Source organism: Pantherophis guttatus, chromosome 12 (genome assembly GCF_059756535.1).
Source record: "Pantherophis guttatus breed Tessera chromosome 12, ASM5975653v1, whole genome shotgun sequence".
Lineage (NCBI taxonomy): Eukaryota > Metazoa > Chordata > Lepidosauria > Squamata > Colubridae > Pantherophis > Pantherophis guttatus.
In genome coordinates, this window is record NC_142074.1 from 1,231,220 (window position 1) to 1,254,418 (window position 23,199).

At 36.7% G+C, this 23,199-nt stretch overlaps 1 protein-coding gene across 3 annotated transcripts in view; it reads right to left on the bottom strand.

Moving 5' to 3' along the window:
* Window positions 1–23,199, bottom strand: part of ATRX (ATRX chromatin remodeler) — a 105,611-nt gene that overhangs the window by 42,882 nt on the left and 39,530 nt on the right. For all 3 annotated transcript variants that reach the window (XM_034435153.3, XM_087877435.1, XM_087877434.1), the window contains 6 exons: window positions 16,632–16,707; window positions 10,198–10,328; window positions 9,344–9,523; window positions 6,287–6,380; window positions 2,757–2,862; window positions 297–476 (listed from right to left, as the gene is read on the bottom strand). In XM_034435153.3, the coding sequence (XP_034291044.1) occupies window positions 297–476; window positions 2,757–2,862; window positions 6,287–6,380; window positions 9,344–9,523; window positions 10,198–10,328; window positions 16,632–16,707 (767 nt within the window). The remainder of the gene's footprint in view (window positions 1–296; window positions 477–2,756; window positions 2,863–6,286; window positions 6,381–9,343; window positions 9,524–10,197; window positions 10,329–16,631; window positions 16,708–23,199) is intronic.

The window sequence follows — 23,199 nt, forward strand, 5'->3', positions numbered from 1 at the left end:
GCAGGGCAAGCGTCTCAAATGAATACATCTGATAAGAGAAAATCCGGGTTCTGCATATATGTCGTTTTAAGAAAAGCTGTCCTATTTCCAGACACCTTGCTAAGGACTTCTCCAACCAAACCACTTCATCATGTTCAAGAAAAAGGCTTTCAACAGCAACATTACATAAAACAAAGCACTAACTACCAGACATATTTCTATTAGAATTCTCTTCTAGCAAGTTTTAGCAAGTTTTGGCTTTCCTCAACACTTGTTTAAAAATCCTGGTAATATCCTAATTAAAAAAATATAAATACTTCTCTGAGCTTCTCCCTCTCACGCTCCCTTTCTGCGATCCGTTTTCTTCTCTCCTCTTCTTCTTTCAACGCGTTTTGCGTTTCTGTTCTGAGTTTATCATCTTTAATAATCCTTCTTATTTTTTTCCTGCCTTTTCCGGGAGACTTAGAATCATCATTATCGTCATCTTCACTATTACTCTGTAAAAAAATTCCAGAAAGATATATTCTTAATCATGATCTCAAATAAAACACAAAACACTCTTTCAACAAGATTAACAATATACTGTTATTGCCTTTCATTGTTTAATGATTCCAAATACTAATACTGGCTAACCAAACTGCATAATGGAACTTTTGTATTTACGGCAGACGGAGTGCAGAGGGTATCACTTGCTTGACAGTAAGCATTTCCCGTGTGTATAAATTGAGATCTCAAGGACTAATTTCTATTTCCTTTCCATTATATCTCAACTGGATTTGGGATTTCCTATATTTCCAAAGCTCTTTACTGTATTATAAATCACACAGGAACAAAATAAAAGAACAATAGGTGCCAATTTTTAAATTTAATTTTAAAAATGCCATGACTGTCACACAATGAAGTGGGATTTGGTGTAATTTGGAATAATCCGTCCAATCCAAAGTAAAGCTATGGAGGATGAGAATGCTAATATCAGAGGATAGGATGTAACATTTGTATGATATAAAAGCTTACTCTGAGTTTAGGACACAGACCCTCAGAACTGGAAGGGTCCCTTTAGCCACTGTGTCCAAATTTAAGCATTCCTGGCTGATGTCTATGGAGATTCTTAGTCATCCAGGTCATGGTTGTCCCAAAGGTGCTTTTTCAAGAGGCAACTGGACTATCTTTCTTTTTGCTTGAAAATGTTTCACTCCTCATTCAAGAAGATTCTTCAGTTCTGACTAAATGGCCCACCATTCTCCACCATTCACTCAGAACTGAAGAAGCTTCTGGGATGAGAAGCGAAATGTCTTCAAGGAAATACCAGAAAGTCCAGTTGCCTCGGGGGGGGGGGGGGGGGGGAGAGGAAGCACATTTGGGATTTCTGACTGATAATTATTCGGTTGCCCCTTGAGTATATCTAGTGAAAGGAAGTCCATCCTCACTTAGAAAAACACAATCAGGGCGTTTTTCTCTTCGATAACCTTCTTAAAAACTAAATCCCTTTATTCTATTACATGCACCCTGGCCTGACAAAGGTGAGGTTTTGGTCTCTTTTTCAAGAATGCAATTATCTCCCCATCACTCACCTTTTCTCCAAAGTAAGCTGCTTGCTGCTCTCTCTCAGGCGTCTTAATTTATACTTCCCTGATCAACTTTGTTACTCTTCTCTAAGCCCGTTTCCAGTTTTATGGATCTTTTCAAAACCAGAATTGGCCACAATACTTGAGTTGGAATTGAACTAGAACATCTATCCGATATTATGATGGAATGGTATGTGGGAATGACCTTGGGGAACAGTGGAAGTCCCACAGTCAGAGGAACCCTCTGGCAACCTGGCCCATAGAAGGAATAGGGATATGGGAAACATCTCACCCCTACCCATTTCTTGAGCAGTAAAAGTGATGGGGGAGAAATATTATTTTCAGATTTTCAAGATTCTATTAATATAAGCTTACAATAAAGTTGTTGTGGCCTGTCGGCCGCTGGCCCCTCCAGCAGCTGAATCAGAGGAGGAGGAGGAGGAGGAGGAGGCGTGGTAGTCAGGGTCAGCATCAGGGCAACCTGGGAGTTCCGAGGGGGAGGAGGGAATGGAGCTGGCGGAGAGAGAGAGACAGAGGCGGAGCCTGGGCCATCCGTCAGCCCTCAGATGGAGAGTCAATAGCCCCCAGGTCTGGAGGTGGCTGAGGAGGAAGAGGAGGAACAGCTGGGTTCAGTGCCTGAGGGGCGGATGCACAGAAGGCAGAGGAGAGGAGAGAAGAGGAGAGGAGAGGAGAGGAGAGGAGAGGAGAGGAGAGGAGAGGAGAGGAGAGGAGAGGAGAGCAGTGGAAATCTATGGGCCGGTTCTTGGGACGGAAGAGCCACCGCTGCTAATGAGGCCCCACCCTAGCTCTGGGGATAAAAGGCAGGGGGCGGAGATGAATAGGTGTGGCAGACAACTATTCATCTTCCGGATGGACAGACAGATGGACTTGTTAGCCTGCGAGATAAACTTTTTGCTGGAGCTGCTGGCATTCCTAATAAAGGAATCTTTTGAGTTCAGGTCAGAGGGTTTATCGTGTTTGGGGAGCTGGGTCAGAACAAAAGTATATTTAGTTCATCCAGGCATGCTTCCTGTCTGCACTATCTTTGCAAGGCTGACAGCTGCCATATCAAACTTGTTTGGAAAGTTTCGTTACTTTCAAAAACATCTCATTGTAGTTGGGAAGGTATTTGTAAAAGATTTTTAAAATCATGGAGATTTAAAGACAAAAATAAAACAAAAACAAAATGCTGGTCTAACCAGGCAATATTACCTTGTTGTTTTCACTAGATGAATCTTCCTGGACTTTTATGCGTCTCCTTTTCTTCTTCTGTTTGTAACTCCTCTGATTTTCTTCTAATTCTGCTTTCTTGGCGGATCTAAAACATTGAAGGAGTACTGTTCTAAAAAGGATTATTCTTGGCAAACTGTACTGACCACTGGTTTTTTTCTTACTTTCCTCCAAGATTATATATACATTATTCCTAATCAAGTCAATCTAAACTATTTAAGAAAATATGGCTGCAGTTTTCCCCTCTTTATTTATGATCCAGGTAATTCTTGTTTCATCTGCATTAATGTTTTAGAATGAAGGAGTGCAGTTAGGAGATTTTCACACTGCATTAAGTTATACTTTAATAGTGGTTTACTGAATAGTGCTTTATTGGCTGGTTTGTGTAACTAGAATAAAGCATGATGTACAAACCATATTATAACATCCCAAGCCAGAAATGAAACATACCATACTGGTTCCATGCTTTCTGTAATGTGTGAAACCAGGCAAAAACTATGCTTATCTTTTTTAATAAAAGAAAAAGGCAAAAATGCCTGGATTTTAGAAAACTGGATTTGTAAAAAATAAAAATAAAAAAATAAAACATGATAATTCCAAAGCATTCCAGATAGTAAATAGAGTTTTGTTTCTGTCTCTTTAAAAAGCAGCATTATAGGGGCGGGGGCAGCTGAGGGTCGCAACGAAGAGACACAGACGAGCGGAGCTCTACCAAGTCCCATCTATTTCTTTCGCTTGGAGAAGCCCTATGGGGCCAAGTCACCTTGGAGGGGTGACGAAGAAAGAGGGGATGCTTTGGAAGTAGCAAGGAGAGCGCAGCCTCCTCGTTTCACTCAAAGAAAACCCCTTTATCCGGTGGAAGAGAGGACGGCCATTATGGCTGAACCGAAGCCGTGACAACTAAAACGGAAGAGAAGGAAGATCTTGCAACAGTGTGTGCGATGTGGGTGAGAAATCTCTAATTTTTCCTGTGAAATTTTCCCTAACCCCCACTTCCCCCTAAGGAAAGCGGGACTCAACTGAAGTGGTGATAGGGTCTTTCCTAAACCCCAAAGAAAAGCAGCAACTAAAAACTGGGAGCGAATGTCAGACCCGGAAAAGAAAGAATGAACAGAAAATGTTAAAAACCTTAAAGGTAAGAGATAGACTGGATTGGTTTTCAGTTTAGTTTTTCAGCAAACTAAACTGTTTTAAAATATTGTACTAAACCTTGCTTGTCATCTTGAAGTGAGGGATTTTGGAAAAATGATTAAAGCAAGAAAATAAAAAGAAAATAGCGCCGGGGTCATATTTGCAGCTGAACCAGAGAAAAAAGACTAAGAGCGACACCTACTGGCCGGGGAAGACATTACAGAAATGAGTAAGCTATAAGTGAAAATCTGTTATGTCTAAAAGAGAAGCTGAAGACATCTGTAACTGATTATACTTGCTGTTTGGAGACAGACTGTGAGAACATTTAACTGCTAGAACCTTGAGGATTACAAATTTACAAATCTGGTGGACAGTGTGCGAGTGTGAAACAGTTTGGACTTGCTTTGAAACAAAGAAGAGACAGCTAATAGACTATTCAACAGAGTGATCTGTGAACTGCTAGAATAATGGCTTTTTTCTTGGTACGATAGACAATTAAGAAATTGGGATTTTGAAAGACTATTGGGTAAAGCTTTAAAGTAAAGTAAAGTAAAATTTTAAATTACTAAAACAAGACAAAATGTCACAAAGAGAAATAAATTTATTATTAAAAGGAATATTATTGATGTCCCAAAACATGCAGGAACAGATGACAAGGAACCATAGGGAGAGAAAACAATTGATTCGAGATATAATGGAGAGACCAGAGAGCTATGAACAAACAGCATTGAATAAAGAACAGAAATCCCAGAAAAATATACAGAAAGACTCTCATGAAGTGAGGAAAGAATCAGGGAAAGGCTTTTTTAAGACTCAAAAGTGTGAAGAAGCGATATAGATGAAATACCTAGATTAAATGCAAATGAGGCAAGAAGATACAAGGTCCCAGGGAAGAAGCGAAGGAGATGTGCCAAGAACTTAATAAGAGGTTTGGGGGGGGGGGGACGACAAACAGGCAGGAGTTGAGGGACAAATGTAGAATACCTTTTAAGCCAGGAGTTGTGTGCATGAGAACTAAGACAGAGGTAGAACTGAGAAATGGGGAAAATATCACTACGTATATTTCTATATAACAACATTCAAGTATTAAGTAGATTAGAAACTGAAAGGTGACCATATGTGTCTATCAATAGTTAGATAATAGAAGCAAAAGATAGAAATTAAAAGGTTAAGAGAATAAAACCAAATAATGAAAAATATTAATATGAAGAATATTATCAATGTTACTATAATTATGATTATTACTGCTATCAGCACACTGTTCATGTAGATATTAAGTTTGTTTTCTTCTAATCTGATGTAATTTCAAGAAAATGTAAAGCTATATTTGAAAGAGACGGTACCTGGAAAATACACTGTATTTTGTAGGGAAATGGAATTTTATATACTACAAGGAAAAGAAAAAGATGGAAGAAAAGAGAAGTGGAGAGATGAAGGGAGAGAGGGGAGTGGAGTGGGGTGGAGAAGAAGAGAGGAGGGGAGAAAGGCCAAGGGAAGAGGAGAAGGAAGGAGACAGAAGAAGAGGGAAGGACAGAGGGGAAAGGAGAGAGGGAAGTGGATGGAAGAGGAGGAGAGGAAAAGGGAGGAGAGGGAAGTGGAGAAGAGGAGAGGGGAGAGGAGGAGAGAAGGGAAGGGAAGGGAGGGAAGAAGGAAAGAGACGGAAAGAGATGGACTGTCATTTTAAAACTAAAAATGTGATGTATTATAGAGGAAAATGTATAATAAAACATTTTTTTAAAAAAGCAGCATTATAAATCTGAATTTGGCGTTCAGGTTTTAACGGCGAAAGCAAGATTTTAAAAACATGAAATAAAATTTCTAGGTTGGGAAGTGCTTTGTAGCTTTTATCTCTACAGATTTCTCCAGAGATCTTTCTGCAAAATTATTAAACACTAGCTGTGCTCCGCTATGAAACTATGTGACTGGGCTTGATGAATCTACAGTTGGAGCTTGAAAATTAATGAGTAGTTATGTTCAGCCTCCCCTCTCCCCTTCTCTCCCTCAGCCTTGCCCCACAGAAGGCTCCCCTATCCTATCCCCTGCTTGCTGCTGTGAAAGTAAAACTGAAACTGAAACTCTTCTCCTCTGCTTGTGTTTTGCATTTGTAACATATTTATTTTCAGGTGAGGAGGGGGAGTAGAACTCCTTAGCATCAGAGTGTGTTAATAATAATATAGGAAATACTAATGCTCTGATGGTCATTTCGAAAAATCCTTTCTTAGTGAGCACCTAGAAGTCAAGAGGAACATACGTGGCAAATTTCAAGCTGGTAGGCTTTACAGTTCTGGAGATTTTGTCATGATGCATGAATGGTATTTCGCTTTTATGTATATAGACTAACAAAATATGACCTAGGACCGGCCATCAAAAAAATATCCTACCTCGTTCTAGGACGTTGATCATCTTCAGATTCACTCACTTCTTCACTAATTCCAGATTCATTGGCTTCTGAATTATCCGAATCCTCACTGCTCACTTTAAGATAAAACAAGTAAAAAAGTATCAAGAAACAATACATTTTCATAAACGTTAGCCCAATTAGTTACAGAAGCCCAAAGTAACAGCAATACAGCAAAAAACAATGAAAACTATATCCTATCATGTAAAAAATGCAAACCTGTCATAAAAAGCTGCCTAATAAAGCAAATGCTATTTATATAATTATATTATTTGTAAATTTGATTTGCAATAATTAATTATGTGCCATCAATTTGTTGTTGACTCTTAGCTAACCACACAGTTTTTCTTCATAATGATCTGTCCCTAACTTGGTCTCTCAGGTCTTCCAACAGTGATGAGGAATAAACATGTAAGTAAAACAATTTAAGTGAAAAAACTAGGCAAAAATTAATATACAATTGTGATCTGCATGATGATTTGAATGTAAAATTTATAGGTTTGAAAATTACTCCAATCCAGATCAGTGTTGCAACTGCTTCTTTAATCCCAGAAGCATTCTGAATCCAATATTTCTCATTTAAACACTTCTAGACTTCTTAGAAAAGCAATGCAAAACTTCTGGTAAAGTGAGACAGCTCATTTCAAGTTTGACACCGAAATGCTTGCCTCTGAAATGTCCTGCAGTTTTGATATACAATGTTGCCTGGGAACTATTAGTAATAAGTGCTAATATTAATACTTTAAAAAATATACAAATAAAATGAAAGATTGGAATTTTTTAATGAAGATTTGTTTCCATTTTAGCCATCCAATCATGGAGTCTATCTTCCAACTCTTCCGAAGTGAAAGGTCCCAACATTTTAAATCTCTTTTCCCTTATTAAAGTCCTAGTAGTGCCTCCCTCCAATTCTGTCCCAAGAGCTAAGGTAATCTGAAACTGAGGATCCCAAGAGAAAGAGAGAAAAGTGACCACCTAACCACGAGTAAAAGAGATCTACTTTCTCAAGACAAAAGAAACTCGTCCTTGGGATGTGCTCTTGGATGCCTTATTCACACAAGAATAACAATGTAGGTGGAGAGACATGGGAGCCAACAATCAGAGAAAGCCTGGTACTATCTTTGCAGACTGGCCAATTTTACAACAAAGCATTAGCTTTTGTGAGTTGCATCAGATGTGAGTTGTAGGGCATGAAATCTTGTCTGTTAATCTGAAAAGACAAGAATAACAAATCTTTTTGGTATTGTAGAGAGGCACCCAATGAATCAGACTGAATGGATGGAAATAATTAGCCTGATTCCCAATTGGCAAGAAAAATCTGCAGTAATACATTTCTTCCAAATGCCTTCTCAGAGGCATTTAAAAACAACTTATAATGTGCTCTCTACTATCTTGATCCATTAAGAGGGCTACAGAAGAAAAAAATATATAACTTTTTATTCTATTGAAAAGAATAATTAACCTTATAGATAAAGAGGAAAGAATTATTTGATCAGGTATGGAGAAAACCTCAGATTCTGCAATATTCCCCTTCTCTGTCCCCAACCCTGCGCACGTTTCGCCGTGCTCTCAAAACTTTTCTATTTCAGCAAGCTGGCCTGGCCTAACTCCCATCTTTTAAATTTTTAAATTTTTTAATCCGTGATTTTACAAATTGGGTGTTTTAATCTGTGTTTCGGCCGAATATTTAATAATTTTAAGGGATTTTTTAATATTTGTATTATCTGTATTTTATCTTGGCTGTTCACCGCCCTGAGTCCTTCGGGAGTAGGGCGGTATAGAAATTTGATTAATAAATAAAATAAATAAACCCACTCACTCTGGCAGTTTCCACATTCTAGCCTTAGTTTGAAAGATTCCTTCTGCTTTAAAAGATGAACTTCCATAAAACTATTAGCCCACCTCCAGAATAGCCAAATTGGCATGGTCTTTAGGAGAAACTGAGCATTTCTTCAGAATATTCTGCTCACAGGTACATAAAAGAGAGAATCGCTGATTGAAAGGACTGATACTTTTAATATCCTTCTTACAGAGTTGATCATGTTTACCTAGGCTTCATGAGGAGTTTGATCCAGATTCACTTGAGGAAAAAAAAGGCTCCCTGAGCCTTGTCTAGTTATAAATATGACTATTCTGTCTAAACCATTAGACAGTGTGCAAGTTGGAGCAGCCAAAATGGAATTGTCACAAGACCTGTCTGTTGCAATCTTGCTGATCAGAGTTCCCTCAGGCTCTCATCAGCAAGAGAAGAAAGAAGAGGGCAAAAACTGGTTGGGGGAGGCAGGGAGAAGCAGTGGGGCTGGAGGGCAGGGAAGCCATAAGGGAGCCTGAGTGGCACAGCAGACTAATGCTACTGTTAAAGGTAGCATTTAGCTTCCAGCTGCCTGCAATTACTGCAAATTCGAATCTTACCAGGCTCAAGGTGGACTCAGCCTTCCATCCTTTCTAAGGTAGGTAAAATGAGGACCCAGATTGTGGGGGCAATAAGCTGACTTTGTATAAAATATACAAAAGTATGAAGGCTATTGCTTAACGCCTTGTAAGCCGCCCTGAGTCTCCGGAGAAGGGCGGCATATATATATATATATATATATTTTTAAAGGGAAGAGATGGGGGGGGGGAGAGGGCTGCACTTGTAAATCTGGGCAGGCTGCCCAGAACCCAAATGGCGACACAGGACTATAGGGGCGCTGCAATGGCCATAACTTTGAGGGCTGTCTACCGTAACTACCATTTGATCTGTTCCATTGTATCTTCAAATGGTCATTGAATGAATAGTCACTAAGCGAAGAGCACCTGTAAACTATCCACTTCCCATAAGAGTGGTTTTTTTTTAATGAAATAGGAAAACAAGGATAAGATTTAGTGATCAAAGAAATTGTTCTAGACATATCCAAATCCTTGGGCCATATTTAAAGCAGCTGTGAAGAAGTGAGGGGGATTTCATGATGCATCATTAACAGTAAATGTGTACTAAAATAATTAAGCCAACAGAGCTCTTGTTAGTCTGCACAGACATCAATATAAAGAGATTTAATACCCTTCCTCCTATTTCTGCGTTTAACTTCTTTTGCCTCTTTAGATTTTCCCTTTTTCTCTTCCTCGGACTCTCCATCACTCATTGTTAATTTGTGTCTTAACAAACGGTGCCTGTATCTAGGTTTCTTGGCCTCTTCGGCATCTGAATCCGAGTCAAACTCATCTTCTTGTTCATTCTCTCCTGTTGCAGGAAAACAAAAAACATTTTAAAAAAAGACTTACACGGACAATTTTTCCTAGTTTGTATCGGTATCAGATTTATATCTGGAACAAGCACTGAACAAATCATTATTTTTACTAGTGTTGTTAAACAAGCAAGTTACATTTAAGTGGTAAAATAGCTTTTTGGTTACCCTTCGCCAAGCACCTCTCCACCCAGTGGAATATTTGGGGTCCATCCATTCGGGGAGGGATGCTCTTAAGAACTAGAAAAATGGTGCTAAGGAGAGGAGGCAACACGGAATCCAAAGACTTAATTTTGCAGACAAATAAAAATCCTCGGGGCAAAGTTTAAGTGGCATATTCAGAACCTAAGAATGCTGCTCTATCTAGTCCAGTAGTCTGGCCAAGCAACGGCACAAGGAAGCCCGCTCGTTTCCAGGCAGAGGGGCTTCAGAGGCAGTCCCCCACTGACTCCCAGGATTTTTATGAAGTCCTCCAAGCCTTTTATGAAGCCAGCCAAGCTAGTAACCACCCGTGCATCTTGGAATTAACCTAACAATGGATTTCCCCATCATTTAACATTTAATGATTGCCTGGTGGTAGCAAATAGTACGCTATTGAGGAACTGTTATAATGCACTTTGATATGAAAATGCGTTCAAATATATATATATATTTTCTGTCAGGTGCTTACCACTGTTGTTTTTGTTTTTGGCTCGCCTTCCTTTCTTTTTCTTCCCATCATTGGATTCTTCATCAGAAGAAGCATCCTCCTCTGAGGAAAGATTGGCTTTGATTTCTTCTAAAAGCATTTTCTTGGCAATTCTTTGAAGCAAAACAAAAAAGGTGTATTCCATTGGTTCACCAATAACAACCAATAAGCAGATCAAGCATTATTAAACAAATTGAGCAACAGATGGCCATCAGCCATGGAATTTGGCCTAGAGTATCAATCTGCTTGTGGAAGCAGGAGTTGTGAAACATTTTCAAAGTCTATCAACTGATGAGTTTGCTGTACAAGTAGTCCTTGACTTACAACTGTTTGTTTAGTGACTGTTCAAAGTTACAAGGCACTGCAAAAAGTGACTTATGGCCGTTTTTCCCAGTTATGACCACTGCAGCACCCCCATGGTCACATGATCAAAATTCAGACGCTGGTCCAACTAGCATGTATTCCTGACAGTTGCAAAGTCCCAAGGTCACGTGATCACTTCTAACAACCAAAATAAATGGGGAAGGTAGATTCATTTAACAATCGTCTTAACAAATGCAGTGGTTCCTTTAACAGCTGTGGCAAGGAAGATCATAAAGTGGGGCAAAATTCACTGAACAACTGTCTTGCTTTACAACAGAAAATTTGGGCTCAATTGTGGTCATAAGTCAAGGACCATCTATAGTTTCTGCGGCTGTTGTTTATACCACCTTAGTGCTAACTTCCATTTTCTACAGAATCATACTATCGATCTATATAGTACAGCAATTTTAGCTGAATATCAGGATCAGTCATATTTCAATAATGAAATATCATTTTAAAGAGAAAGTTTAAAAGCCAGTTTTTGAGTGCTATTTTTTAAAACTGTGCAAGATAACAAACCTTAAAAGCCCTGGCTAGGAACTTGAAGGCAGATTAAGCACAGTCATATCTTGTGATACACTTTATAATGGATAGACAATTAGTGGTCCATCAACACTGCCCAAAGGAAGCCCATTAGACCGGCTTTCCTGGCTTAAGGGTTCTTGTTGACTGACAAACTCTTTTTGTTTTAATCATAGTAACGAACGCACGAATACCAGTGGCACCTCTGCAAAGGAATCTCACTTTCCCCTTCATACCAAGGCAAGCCAGGCAGTTCAAAACAGACAGCAGTAACCCAATAATGATAAAGGCAAACTTTGTCCTCTCCTTCTCGTGGGCAGATACCACAGGATAGAGAAAAGACCAATTGCAAAAGCCTTGAATACCAGAACCTAAAACTGTGCTGATGGGTCTAACTGGTGCAATTTAAAATAGAAGCAGGTCATCTCATTCTGAGGATGATAATAATAACGATTAATAATAATAATAATAGTAATAATGGTTGCCTAGATACATGGAAATTTTGAACCCATCAAACCTGAATATCCTGACTTTGTAAAAAAAAACCACCTTCCTTGGAAATGCCTATATACTCAGACGTTACCTTAACAGCTCTTAGGTCCTTGGTTGGGACTTGAACTGTTAAGTTTTTACTAGTCCCAGACTGTGAATCAAATTGAAGATTAATAATAATAATAATAATAATAATAATAATAATAATAATAATAATAATAATAATAAAAAACTTGGTTGATACCTAGGATGCTGGCAGCAACCCATGTCAACCATTAGCACCAGTCAATGGTATTTGTGATACATTTTAAATGTCCAGTTGACTGAGTTTCATGTTTAATGAATAAAAGAGATCATCATCATCAATGTTTTTCAGATTCTTGGCCCACATTCAGCACAAGAACTAGTTCTCAGTGACAGAAAAGAAATTAGAGCAAACCGAGAGGGTTTGTTCCTAGTTTTCTAAGAATCTCAGACTGCTTTCAAAAATTCCCTTGGGCTTTCCTCAAGTTTCATCACACTTTTTCAGTCTGATGGACTAAAACAAATCCAAAGAGCAAGATTGGTATGTACCACTGTATTGATCCCCCTTAATAAAATCAAAAACAAGGAAAATACTAATCTAATATAAATCTTCAGGGAGCTCTTTTCTTCAATGAAATTGAATGGGAAGGAGAAATTTAACACAAAAGAAAGTTTAACTCTTTAATCATAGCCATCCTTTTCTCCAATGCTGTATCAAAAATATTTGGATTTCTCCAAAGCAATGGATTAAACTTGTCAGCAAAGTAGAACAGCAGCAGGGCATCTCTGGAGAAACTCTCCTAGCAAGAAACCAAAGGTGTTGCGACAAGGAGAAGGGCTTCAAGGGGAAGGCTTACTTACATCAACTTTGACATACTTTGGGATTTAAAAGTCACCATGCCCTAAAAAAATATGCTTTTACTGATAAAGGAGAATATTTGTAGCTCAGGGTTGAAATAAGGGGACCTTGGTGCTCTCTAACTTAGTTGTTTTCTTGCATGACCCAAACTAGGCAACATCATCAATGCTGGTCAAGTTACCCATCTGCCAGAAAACCACCAAGCTCAGAGCGCACCAAGGACCTCTGCCTGACATGCTTTTTCTCATGGTGTATTTTTGCTGTCCAAATTAACAGGTTTGAGCCTGCCAGTCTACCATGAATAACTCATACATTTTCCTCAGTTAGATCACAAGATGTACAAGTATATTAATCAGCATGTTAAATTTTATGATGAACAACACGATAATGGTTAGAAATGATTACTTGGTATTAAGTAGGTTATCTCTGAATATTGTTTTCCCCTCCCCCCCCTAAATTTAGAACTGTCCATAAACATTCATTTACAGATTTTTATTTTTATTTTTTGTAGACTTGATTCCACATTTCTGGAATCCTACAACAGATTTTGACCTTGGTTTCTATGGAAAGCAAAGCCAAAGAAAAACAGAACTGTTGACAAAAGCTGAATTGTTTTCTGTAACAACTTTAACTAAATGTGACAATTCCAATTTCTGATCAAATTGTTGTATTTAGTGTTTCCATACCTAGCTTTTACCCAAGGAACAAAGAAGCAAACCATCTCAAATTACGCTTGGGTTTCAAAACATGTCATATCAGATAGTTGGACTTCCAAAAGGAGACACATATTCTAAGTGGGGGGGTTGGAGTAGATGACCTACAAGGTCCTTTTCAACTCTGTTAATCTGTTGAAGTCATAACTGATAGTAAAATGATTTGCTGTTTCAAATAAAGTCAATTTTGACTGCTGTAAAGACATAAAATGCTAATTAGCTAGGAAAGGAGATGCAGCCATGGGAATAAACTTCAGAGAAGTTGAACCCTCTATTCATTAAATCTTTATTAAGTAAACACAAATACGATTGACAAATCCTAGTGTATTACTCGGGTTTATCATCCAGCGTTCCCATACTGTGATAGAAAGAATATGCTCACAATATAAACTACTTTAAATTGCCTTTAAAAAGCAACATTATGAATTAGATCCAAAGTCCATTAATCACAACTAATACATTGGATTGTCAATCTCTAAATCTCTGATGTTTTCTGGATTCGGCCATCTTTAAATCGTTGTTCTAATAGCCAAGATGGCAGTTATCTGCAGACCCCATTACCAGAAGCGAATACTGCCTTATTTGTCTTCAACAAGATTGTTGGGTGACTTCGTCAAATGTTTATTCAATTTGTAGTACTGAGGTGAGAATGGCTTTTACTCCTTTCCAATTCTACTGTATCCTGATCTACTGCAGTTTCAACTGCAAAACTAAATGCATATATATTTGCACAGTCACATGTGTAGTTTCTACTTTTCCGCACCACAGGCAATTTTTGATATCAGCTCTGGACAGGGTCTCCTGTATCCACAACTGCATGAATCAACATTGTTTATAGCAAGGGGAGGTGAGTGTTAAGCAAATTGGAAGTCCATTATGCAGAGGGTCAGAGGTAAGGGCCCCAAATCCATGTACATGTTTTCTAAGATGTCTTACCAACTGCCATACCAAGTATGTCTGCAATTACATATTTGACATACTCTGAGTATGAGAGTAAATTAAAAACATTACATACTTTAATTCAGTTTAGTTGGTATAACATGACTAAATAGTGTTAAAATTTGAAACTTCCAAGAATGGTAAGCTGAATATTATGAGGACAATATGAATGACAATAGCTAAATAAATTGTTTCCTATTATAACTTAGTAGAAAAAAAATGTGTTTCTTAAATTAAATGCTTGGACGAGAAACATGTTTTACAAAAATTTATTGCATCCATCAAATACTTCAAAGGCATTGTGCATGAATACACTATGAATCTCTTAATGAACAAAATAACTCCAAACATATTAAAACAGCACTATTTAAAAATTCAGACAAACCAATCATAAACAAATACACACCACAATGAAATACAGCACTGTCTGTTATATTAAGACTCACTAAAATATTGCAAATTGGCAAACTTGATTTTAACATTTTTAACAAGAGACATGTTAAAATAGTTTCTTCAGAAAAAGAAAGTTTTAAATACAACTGTCTAAGTTGTAACAATACTAAGATCTCTTAACATCTTTCTTTGGCCTGGCAGAACTGTTTCATCCATTAAAAAAGCAAAAGCAAGCAACAGTCAAATTGCAAGCCTCAGCACATTTACTTGAAAGTTTGGGGATCACAGTGCAACTCCCAATGGCAGATCTCAAGCGCAGGCAAAATTAGTTCAGCTTGCAAACGAGAGCAGGGATGGTAACCCCGGCTGCATTTTTGGGCTGCATAAGCTGCTCTTCAGGGAGGAGAAGCAGAAGCGTCTCCATGGATGGGGGGGCTTTCTGCACACAGCTCTTGGGACCCTTCTAATAGTGAAACAACGACATAATTGCAGTTCCTTGATTCTGAAGCAAAAATGGTACATTTCAATACATGTTAACCAACATACATATTGGTTAAGATTACCGGTACTTGTCTATGAACACCAACTCCATGTAAGAGAGGTAGATCAATTTTATTCCTGGATAATACAGTATTCTGGGTTTTTCCCACATTAAAGCAATTCCAAGAATTTTATGAGTAAAATTAAAATTTTTGATTAAAAGTATGATTGATTTACTAAGCACTGCGAATTTTTTGAAAAATCCAACTTTTGATTTTTTATATATAATTTTTCTACTAGAAATTAATTTTTAAAACTTAACAATGAAATAATGAACTCTTCTACTTTGACTCTTTGAAAGTCTTTACAGAATTTTTGAACAATTTCCTCACCACTGTTTCTATAGCAATCCCTAAACAAATATTAAAGTCCATTTTCAAACATTTTTTAAACATTGTATATGAAAAGCAAGTAATAACCTAGAATAGCAGCATTTTATCTGTACCCAGGTCCACACTGGAGAACAAGTTAAGTGTTAAAATTCATTTCAGGTACAAAAAAATATGTTTTGTTTTCTCTAGGTAAAAACCAGTTTACTTAGTAACAAACAATTCTAAGCCCGCAAAGCCAAATGCATCTCTATCACTCCCAAAATATTCTATGGAGTTTGCTGAAACAGTTCTTGCAGAGAAACTGCTTGATAACCAACATTAGGCATAGGTGCCTTAACAAAAGCATCTTGTCAATTCTGTAACAGTGCAATCCTCTGCATATCTTCTTAGTTCAAGTTCCCCTGTGTTCATAGAGGCTTCATGCCCTGATAAATCACTAAAGATTGCAACCTGTTCTATTAATTAAAAAATCCCTTTTATTCTATTCTTTCCTGGTTTATATCAGTTACAGAATTCGTGTGTTATGAAGTTTATAAGGCCTGCAAAACGGAATCCTTAATTACAGTCATATTTTAACATTAAATGTTAACGAATATACATGTATGCACATGTTCAATTTAACATGCGACTGTAGGCTAAACAAAGCCAATAAAATTTCTAATGATTGAAGCAGGCGGAAATTCAAGTTATCATATTACTACTACCAAGAGTTGAGTTTTGAAATTATAAGAATTTGTAATTCAGGATACTAGGAAATAGATTTTTCCAAAAGCATGTTCTACTTCTGGCTAGTTTTGACCAAGTGTTTATAAGAGCTAATTTATACTCCGGTTGAAAAGGAATTCAAGTGCCATCGAAATGCTATCCATATGGAATAACTGCTCATCTCCCATTCCCGTGGAGAGTTGTAATTATCAAATTGCTTTTTGTTTAAAGAGTTGTACAATTTACACAAAATCCACATTATACATGGAAACTTAAAATGGACAGTGCTGCATTTATAACACACCCTATGCAAGGTGTGTGTCTTAACACTTAAATCGTATTTTCTTTTCATTTCTGGATTGGGGGGTTTGTTTTCTGGCCTCTCGTTCAAGCTGGCGGGAAGCCTGTGAGCGAGTCTGTACAAGGCAGGCACTTCTGGTTTTTACAACCTGCTTGCTGCTCCGTTGCTCTCGCTTGAGCCCACGCCTAGGGTGTGTTATAATCTGTTTAAAGTCCTTACGGGTGGAATCATACCTATTCTCGGGATCATCGTCGTCATCTTCCTCTTCTTCCATTGGCACAGCTGCAGATTGATGCTCTCCTTCATCTCCTTTAGAAGAAAAAAGGCGGAAACTTATTTGGCCCAAAAGAGAAAAACTTCTTCTATCACTGCTATGAGATACCATCGCCACTATTTGGGAAAATGCCACTTCTTTCCAGATGTGTAAAGCCACCCAAATCCTATGCGCTATAGAAGAAATTCTGCATGACTCAACCTTGTGAAAAGGAAGAATTAATACACCCTACAACTATTTTTCTAAAATCAGAAAGACAAAAGGGAAATTTTTAGGGTTTGTCAAATTTTTCAACTTTCAATTTCCAAACATTAGGAGTGCTAAAAAGTTGTGACACGCCTTGGGGATTGTAAAGATAGTTTGGTTACTTTAATGTAATTTAGATGTGCTTGATAAATAATTACATAAATATCATAATTTATTAACATTTTGTTTTCTTTCATTTCACAAGTTCAGCTGTCTTTCTCTTTTTGTTAAATGTTATTTTGTCTGAGTGTGTTAATACTGCTGGCCTCGTTTCCTGTGAGTATGATAACTGATCTCTAATGGCTTCTAAAAAAAGAACAAGACCGGAAACATTCACGCATATCAGCAATCTAATTGGGACTGACAGAGACTTGTTGCTGTCTGATAATGCGATCCATTCTCAGATACGGCCTACTGTTAAGAGAACAAAGAAGCAATGATGCTAGAAACTACCCAGCAGCCAGTCTTGAAAGAGACATATATGCAAAAGTGCTTGAAAAGTAGGAATGAGCGAACAGTTCTTTTGGGACCCCAGTTGTAAATTCACGAGTGACAATCTTAAACAAGTCAAAAGCATATATCTTGGTAGAGGAAAGCTAGATGCCAAAAAGACTTTCACTGTGAAACTTGACAAACCGTTTGACATCCTCAACTGCAAGTCAAATTGTTCTGTGTGCCGAATTCGGCTGCCCTGCTGGCTGCAAAAAAGGAGCTCACATTAACTGTACCTGCTTCATCCAAGAAGTTTCTTGGGTGAGAAGCAAAATGACTTCAAAGAAAAGCCAAAAGTCTAGTTGCCTCTTGAAAAAGCACCTTTGGAATAACCATGATTTGGATGACTGAGAATCTCCACAGACATTTAGTTAGATAAGATTCATGCAGAAAAAAAATATTTAATTTTTGTAGCACAAGTTGTAATTTTGAGAAGATAAAATTTATTTGAGTTACAAGGGACTTTTGTGGGGTATATGATCAGACATGGATTTAAAATACCAAGCTAAACGTTGTGCAATTGCAAAACTAATAGCACATTTGAATTCTTGGTGTAAAAACACATATTTTTAGAACCCCTCACTGAAAAAAAATGGCAAAACTTAATTTTCACCCCATTAAATGACATACCCTAACATTGAGGATTAGTATCTGTAGATCTTACATTTTGGCACTTGGTCCATTCAAACATATGGCGGGGGAGTGTCATACTGTAGTAATTTATTTACTTAATTCATTTATTTATTTATTCTTGTATTTATATCCCGCCTTATTTTCAAAATAACTCAACCCAGCGAACATATCCAACATGCTTTTCTCCTCATATTTTCCTCACAACAACCCTGTGAAGTGGGCTCAACTGAGTGAGTGACTGCCCAAGGTCAATCTCAGTCTATTCTATAGATTAAAGCAAATATAAATGGAATTAACACCATGTATTCCACTTTGCAAAAAGAGCACACTACAAATGTAATAAATTATCCAGCTAGAGCTACAGATCTATTCAAGACAATGCCAAGAACTCAAATGACAGACCTAGTTTCCTTGGTTACGAGTAAATTCCATGAGCAAATGTAATGAATATCATTCAATTATTGTTCTTAGTATACAATTTGACAAAGAATTCCTAATAAATTCTATCAAAAATAGACCTCCATAAAATTAGGAGTGCAATTTACTATGGCCATAATACTGCACTTATTCCAACAACATCGATACAGATGCTACATTACAAAGCGTTCTCATTTGTAAATGCTAAATCACCTTTCTCTGGGATGAATCCCTCTCCTACAACTTCATTTAAACAATAGATCAATACCATCAATGATCATGGTTTTCAAAACGTAGTGAAGGGATATTGTTAGGCCATTCCTCAGTTATCCTAGATAACTGGCCCATGATTTGCTTATGAACTCAAAGGCTTTGTAGAAAGAAAGCCAGGTTAGTCTGTGGTAGGCAAAACTCAGGATGAGTCTGGAAGCACTTTTTCCAACAAATGGGTTTCGTTAAAAAGCCTTAGCTTTCTTGCACTATCCATCTGATGAAGTGAACCGTGGCTCATGAAAACTTAGGCCTTTTAATAAAAATTTAATTGGAACACTACTATATCAGTACTATTCTGATTTTTGGCAAATTTAATGTAGAAGCAATGTAAGAACTATTAAAGTCAAATTCTCATTCTACAAGCCACCCCTTGGATTTAGCTTGGAGAACTCATAGTTCCCGTTTGTACACAGGGCAAAAGTTGTTTGCAGGGTGAAATTTGAAGGAAATTAGTACCAAGACACCACTTAAGTGTTGGGTGGCTAGTTGATAAGCAATTTGTCAGGAAGCAATACAATATTTAGAGGTGGTCAAAGGGATTGATTGGGATCAATATTATGTTTCTTCACCTTGTTATCTGGGTAACTTCTCAATTTCATGGGTATAGGAAACATTTAATGAATTGAAAACATATTGAAAATTCTAGTGGTTCTAGTAAAGTCTTACTTGTGTAACAACTATGGTGAGGACATCTGCAACATAACAGCCAAAAGATTCAAATATACAAAGTCTGTCAAAGAAAAAGCAACAAGGCCAAGTAACACACAGCTGGTTTCTTGAAAGCAAGGGCTTTAAAAGTCTTCTCCAAACCCTGCCCAAAGCTCAGTGGTTATATTTTTGTGTCCAAGGGGGCTAATCCATAGCTAGGTGTTCTATTTCTCAGTAGACATACCTATGCTTCCTAGTCCCGATTCCACATAAGAAGAGGGACAAACAGAGCTTTCTTTTAAGGGTTTTAGGGTCCCGTCCTTCATTGGGGTCTCCTGGAGTATCTTGCTACTCACAAGCTCATGACAGGTTTTAGAGGTTCTTCTGAAGAGTCTACCCCAGAATCAAAAATCCCAAATTGAAGTTAAATTTTAGATCACAAATCACTAAGAGTTTCAAAAAAAAAAAAAAAAAAATGCTGCAGCCCATAAAATGTGAAAAAAAGTACCAGGCACTTCTTAGTTGAATAATAAACCTGTCTCTCCCTTTCAATGTTTTTTAGAAAAAGCACAAAGGACATGAATACTTTCATTTCTCCTTTAGAGCGAGGATCCAGAGCTTCTGTCATTTCCCCCTTATAAAAGCCATCTTGCTCCAGTTAGGCCAGGCCATTTCTGAGCAACAGAGTTCCTTCCAGCTGTGGGACAAGCTTAACTTTTCCAACAATAACATTTGAGAGCATCACTAACTGAATTCTACTGTCTTAGAACTGTGTTATGGAAAAACACTCATAAAGGAAATCCTACAGGCTCAGTATTTTTGTGGGCATCTTTTTCTTTGTTTCAACCACACTACTTCTTTATTCAAAAGGAATTCAAAATTTTAAATCAAGTGAACATGTTGATCTTTTTTAAGCAAAGAACAACCTAGCTCCATTTGCCAAAAGAATTAGTGGAGACAAGACCAAGAAATCTAATATTTAGATTTATCTAGATATTTAGAACAGAAACAAGGAATTTTTTAGCATGGCATAGTCCCTACGCTGTTTCAAGCTAATCACAAAGTATACCAAATGCAATTGGAAAGCATAAGAATATAATTACACTAATTATAAAATATTAAAAGCATTTTTAAAAAGCATATGGCAAATAAAAAACATTGATATTACTATAAAGAAAAATATATCAGATTATATCATTTTTTTCCTAAATACTGTTAAAACAGTTATTTGGAATTTAACAGAGATTTTACTTGTCACGTATGTCATAAAATATGGATAAATCGATTTGTAGCATTTTTAACTAATATGTAACAGTTGTATGTTGTTGGTACATTCTTCCTTTAGCAGAACTGTTCTTATATATAATTTAGGAGAGCAAATCGTTTTTTTAAAAAAAATGCAATGCTGGGAATGATCATCCTTTAATGTAATGTAAATCTCAATATGACCAGTGAAAATTATGCTTTATTTTGGTTAAACAAACTATTAAGATAGATTGAAGCAAATGACATAATGGTTGTCTTGCTGGAGTTAAATAAGGTTAATCTAATGGGCAACAGCTGATTCTAACTGATTAGAATCTAATGGACGTTTGATACTGAAATATAAAAAGTAAGATTTCACTGATTTAAAAGCAGTTTTTGATTTGATCCCCAATCATTATTTAGGATCAAATGTGCTGCTATTCCCATTAATTGTAACTTTTCATTTGAAATACTATCAAATAAAATTAGATGAAAAAAATATGCCCAATTTATAACAGTTTCTGTTACTTGAGAAGTTCAGCATAGCTGTTTATTAGCCCCAATACATTAAATATAATTTAAAATGTTATAATTAAAATGGGCATGTCATTATAAGAGTGCCACTTCTTTGGCTATACAAATTATGACTGAACTTATGCACGGCAGACAGACTCTTTGTGTGTCCAATCACTTTTGACCAATAAAAAATATTCTATTCTATCTGGAGAGTGAGCTTTATATCATCATTCTGTAACTGTTTCGCAATGCAATATATATGCAACTGCATTTTCCCCTTTTTGTCATATTAAATCCTTCAGTTTCCTACTATACAATCCTAGTTTTTATTAAATAAATGCAATCCAATTTAACATGGGCTAGGAAGAAGGCTGTAATTAGCCACTGGACAAACACCCTCCAGAAACTGGATGGAGAGCTGAGGGAAAAGCTAAATTTATACCTTTTTTTGGTTTATAATTACATTTAAATAGAATAAAGGTAACATGATTGTCTACAATCATATTTACTAATCTTCCCTTTTTCTAAGTTCAAAACCGTAATATGGTGACAGCCTTTCAAGATTGTGTAGGAGTTACTTCAAGACTTCCAGGGCTGGTCCTCCAGCTTCCAGACCTCCAACCCATGTTTTGATCCATTCAGCACCCAACTAACTTACAGAATGCGCTTCCAGAAGCTGTCTGGATGACTAGCAATTTAAATGCCTTTAAAATATACTGCTCAAAAAAATAAAGGGAACACAAGCAGAAGACATTCGAGATCTGAATGAATGAAATAGCCTTATTAAATACTTTGTTCTTTCCATACAGTAGTTTATACACTGCTCAAACAACTAAAGGGAACACAAAACTACTGTATGTAACAAAGTATTTAATAAGGCTATTTCATTCATTCAGATCTCGGATGTCTTCTGCTTGTGTTCCCTTTATTTTTTTGAGCAGTGTATAATAATCTCTAGTTATCAGTTTCTGGCAGGATGAACAAAATTATTATTATTATTCACACCATAACAAATGACTAGCCCTTATATTAAATAATCAGGATGTACACATTAATGTTAGAATATTAATTCTGCCTGAAGCCAAGCATATATTCTAAACAGTGGGAAGGGTCTAAAATAAAGTTTTAAGAGAGATTTACCCACTGAGAGCTGTGCAATTAAGAAATTTCTTCTCGTTACAACTTAATAAATAAATTTGAAATCTAGATTTCTCTATAGTCCATATTTCGATTTTACAGGACATCTACATTAGAACAAAATTTGCTTGAACTAAATTTACTGTAGCATATAATCTTACTCAGTGATTTATATCCTGCTGACCTAGTTTTTGATATTCATGTTTAATTTAGAATTTAACAGCACTTTCAAAAACTTAAAATGATGTAATATATTTAGTCATTCATAATTAACCAATGATATACTGGAAAACAAATCTGCATATTTTAAGTCCATTTTTCTTCAATTATTACTTTATTAATTTTTCTTGCTTACTTATATATCTTCTTTAAAATGCCTAGTAAAATACAAGCATTTTAAATGCACACAGGAGGCACAATGCTTCAATGATTAAAGACACTGAGCTTGTCAGCTGGGGAGCCGACAGCCTGGGTTCAAGACCCAAGTTCAAAAACATGCAAATGCAAGTAGATTAATAGGTACCACTTTGGAGGGAAGGTAAAAGTGTTTTGTGTATATCCACCTTCCTTCCAGAGGAATAGGTAGTAGGGCGGGTCGTATAATGGGATGAAAATTAATTTTGGAATTTTTTTTCAGTGAGTGGTTCTAAAAATACATTTTTCACCAGAATTCAAATCTGCCGTTATTTTTCCAATTGCATAACGTTTAGCTTGGTATGGTAATTCTACGTCTGATCATATACCCCAGAAAAGGCTCTTGTATCTCAAATAATATTAACTTTATCTTCCCAAATTACATGTGCTATTTTTTTCTGCATGAATCTTATCTAACTAAGCAAAAAGTAATCCATGCAATCACAAGCTAACCAGAAAGCAATTATCTGAGTTACACAAATGTTTAAACAAGTTTCATCGAGCCT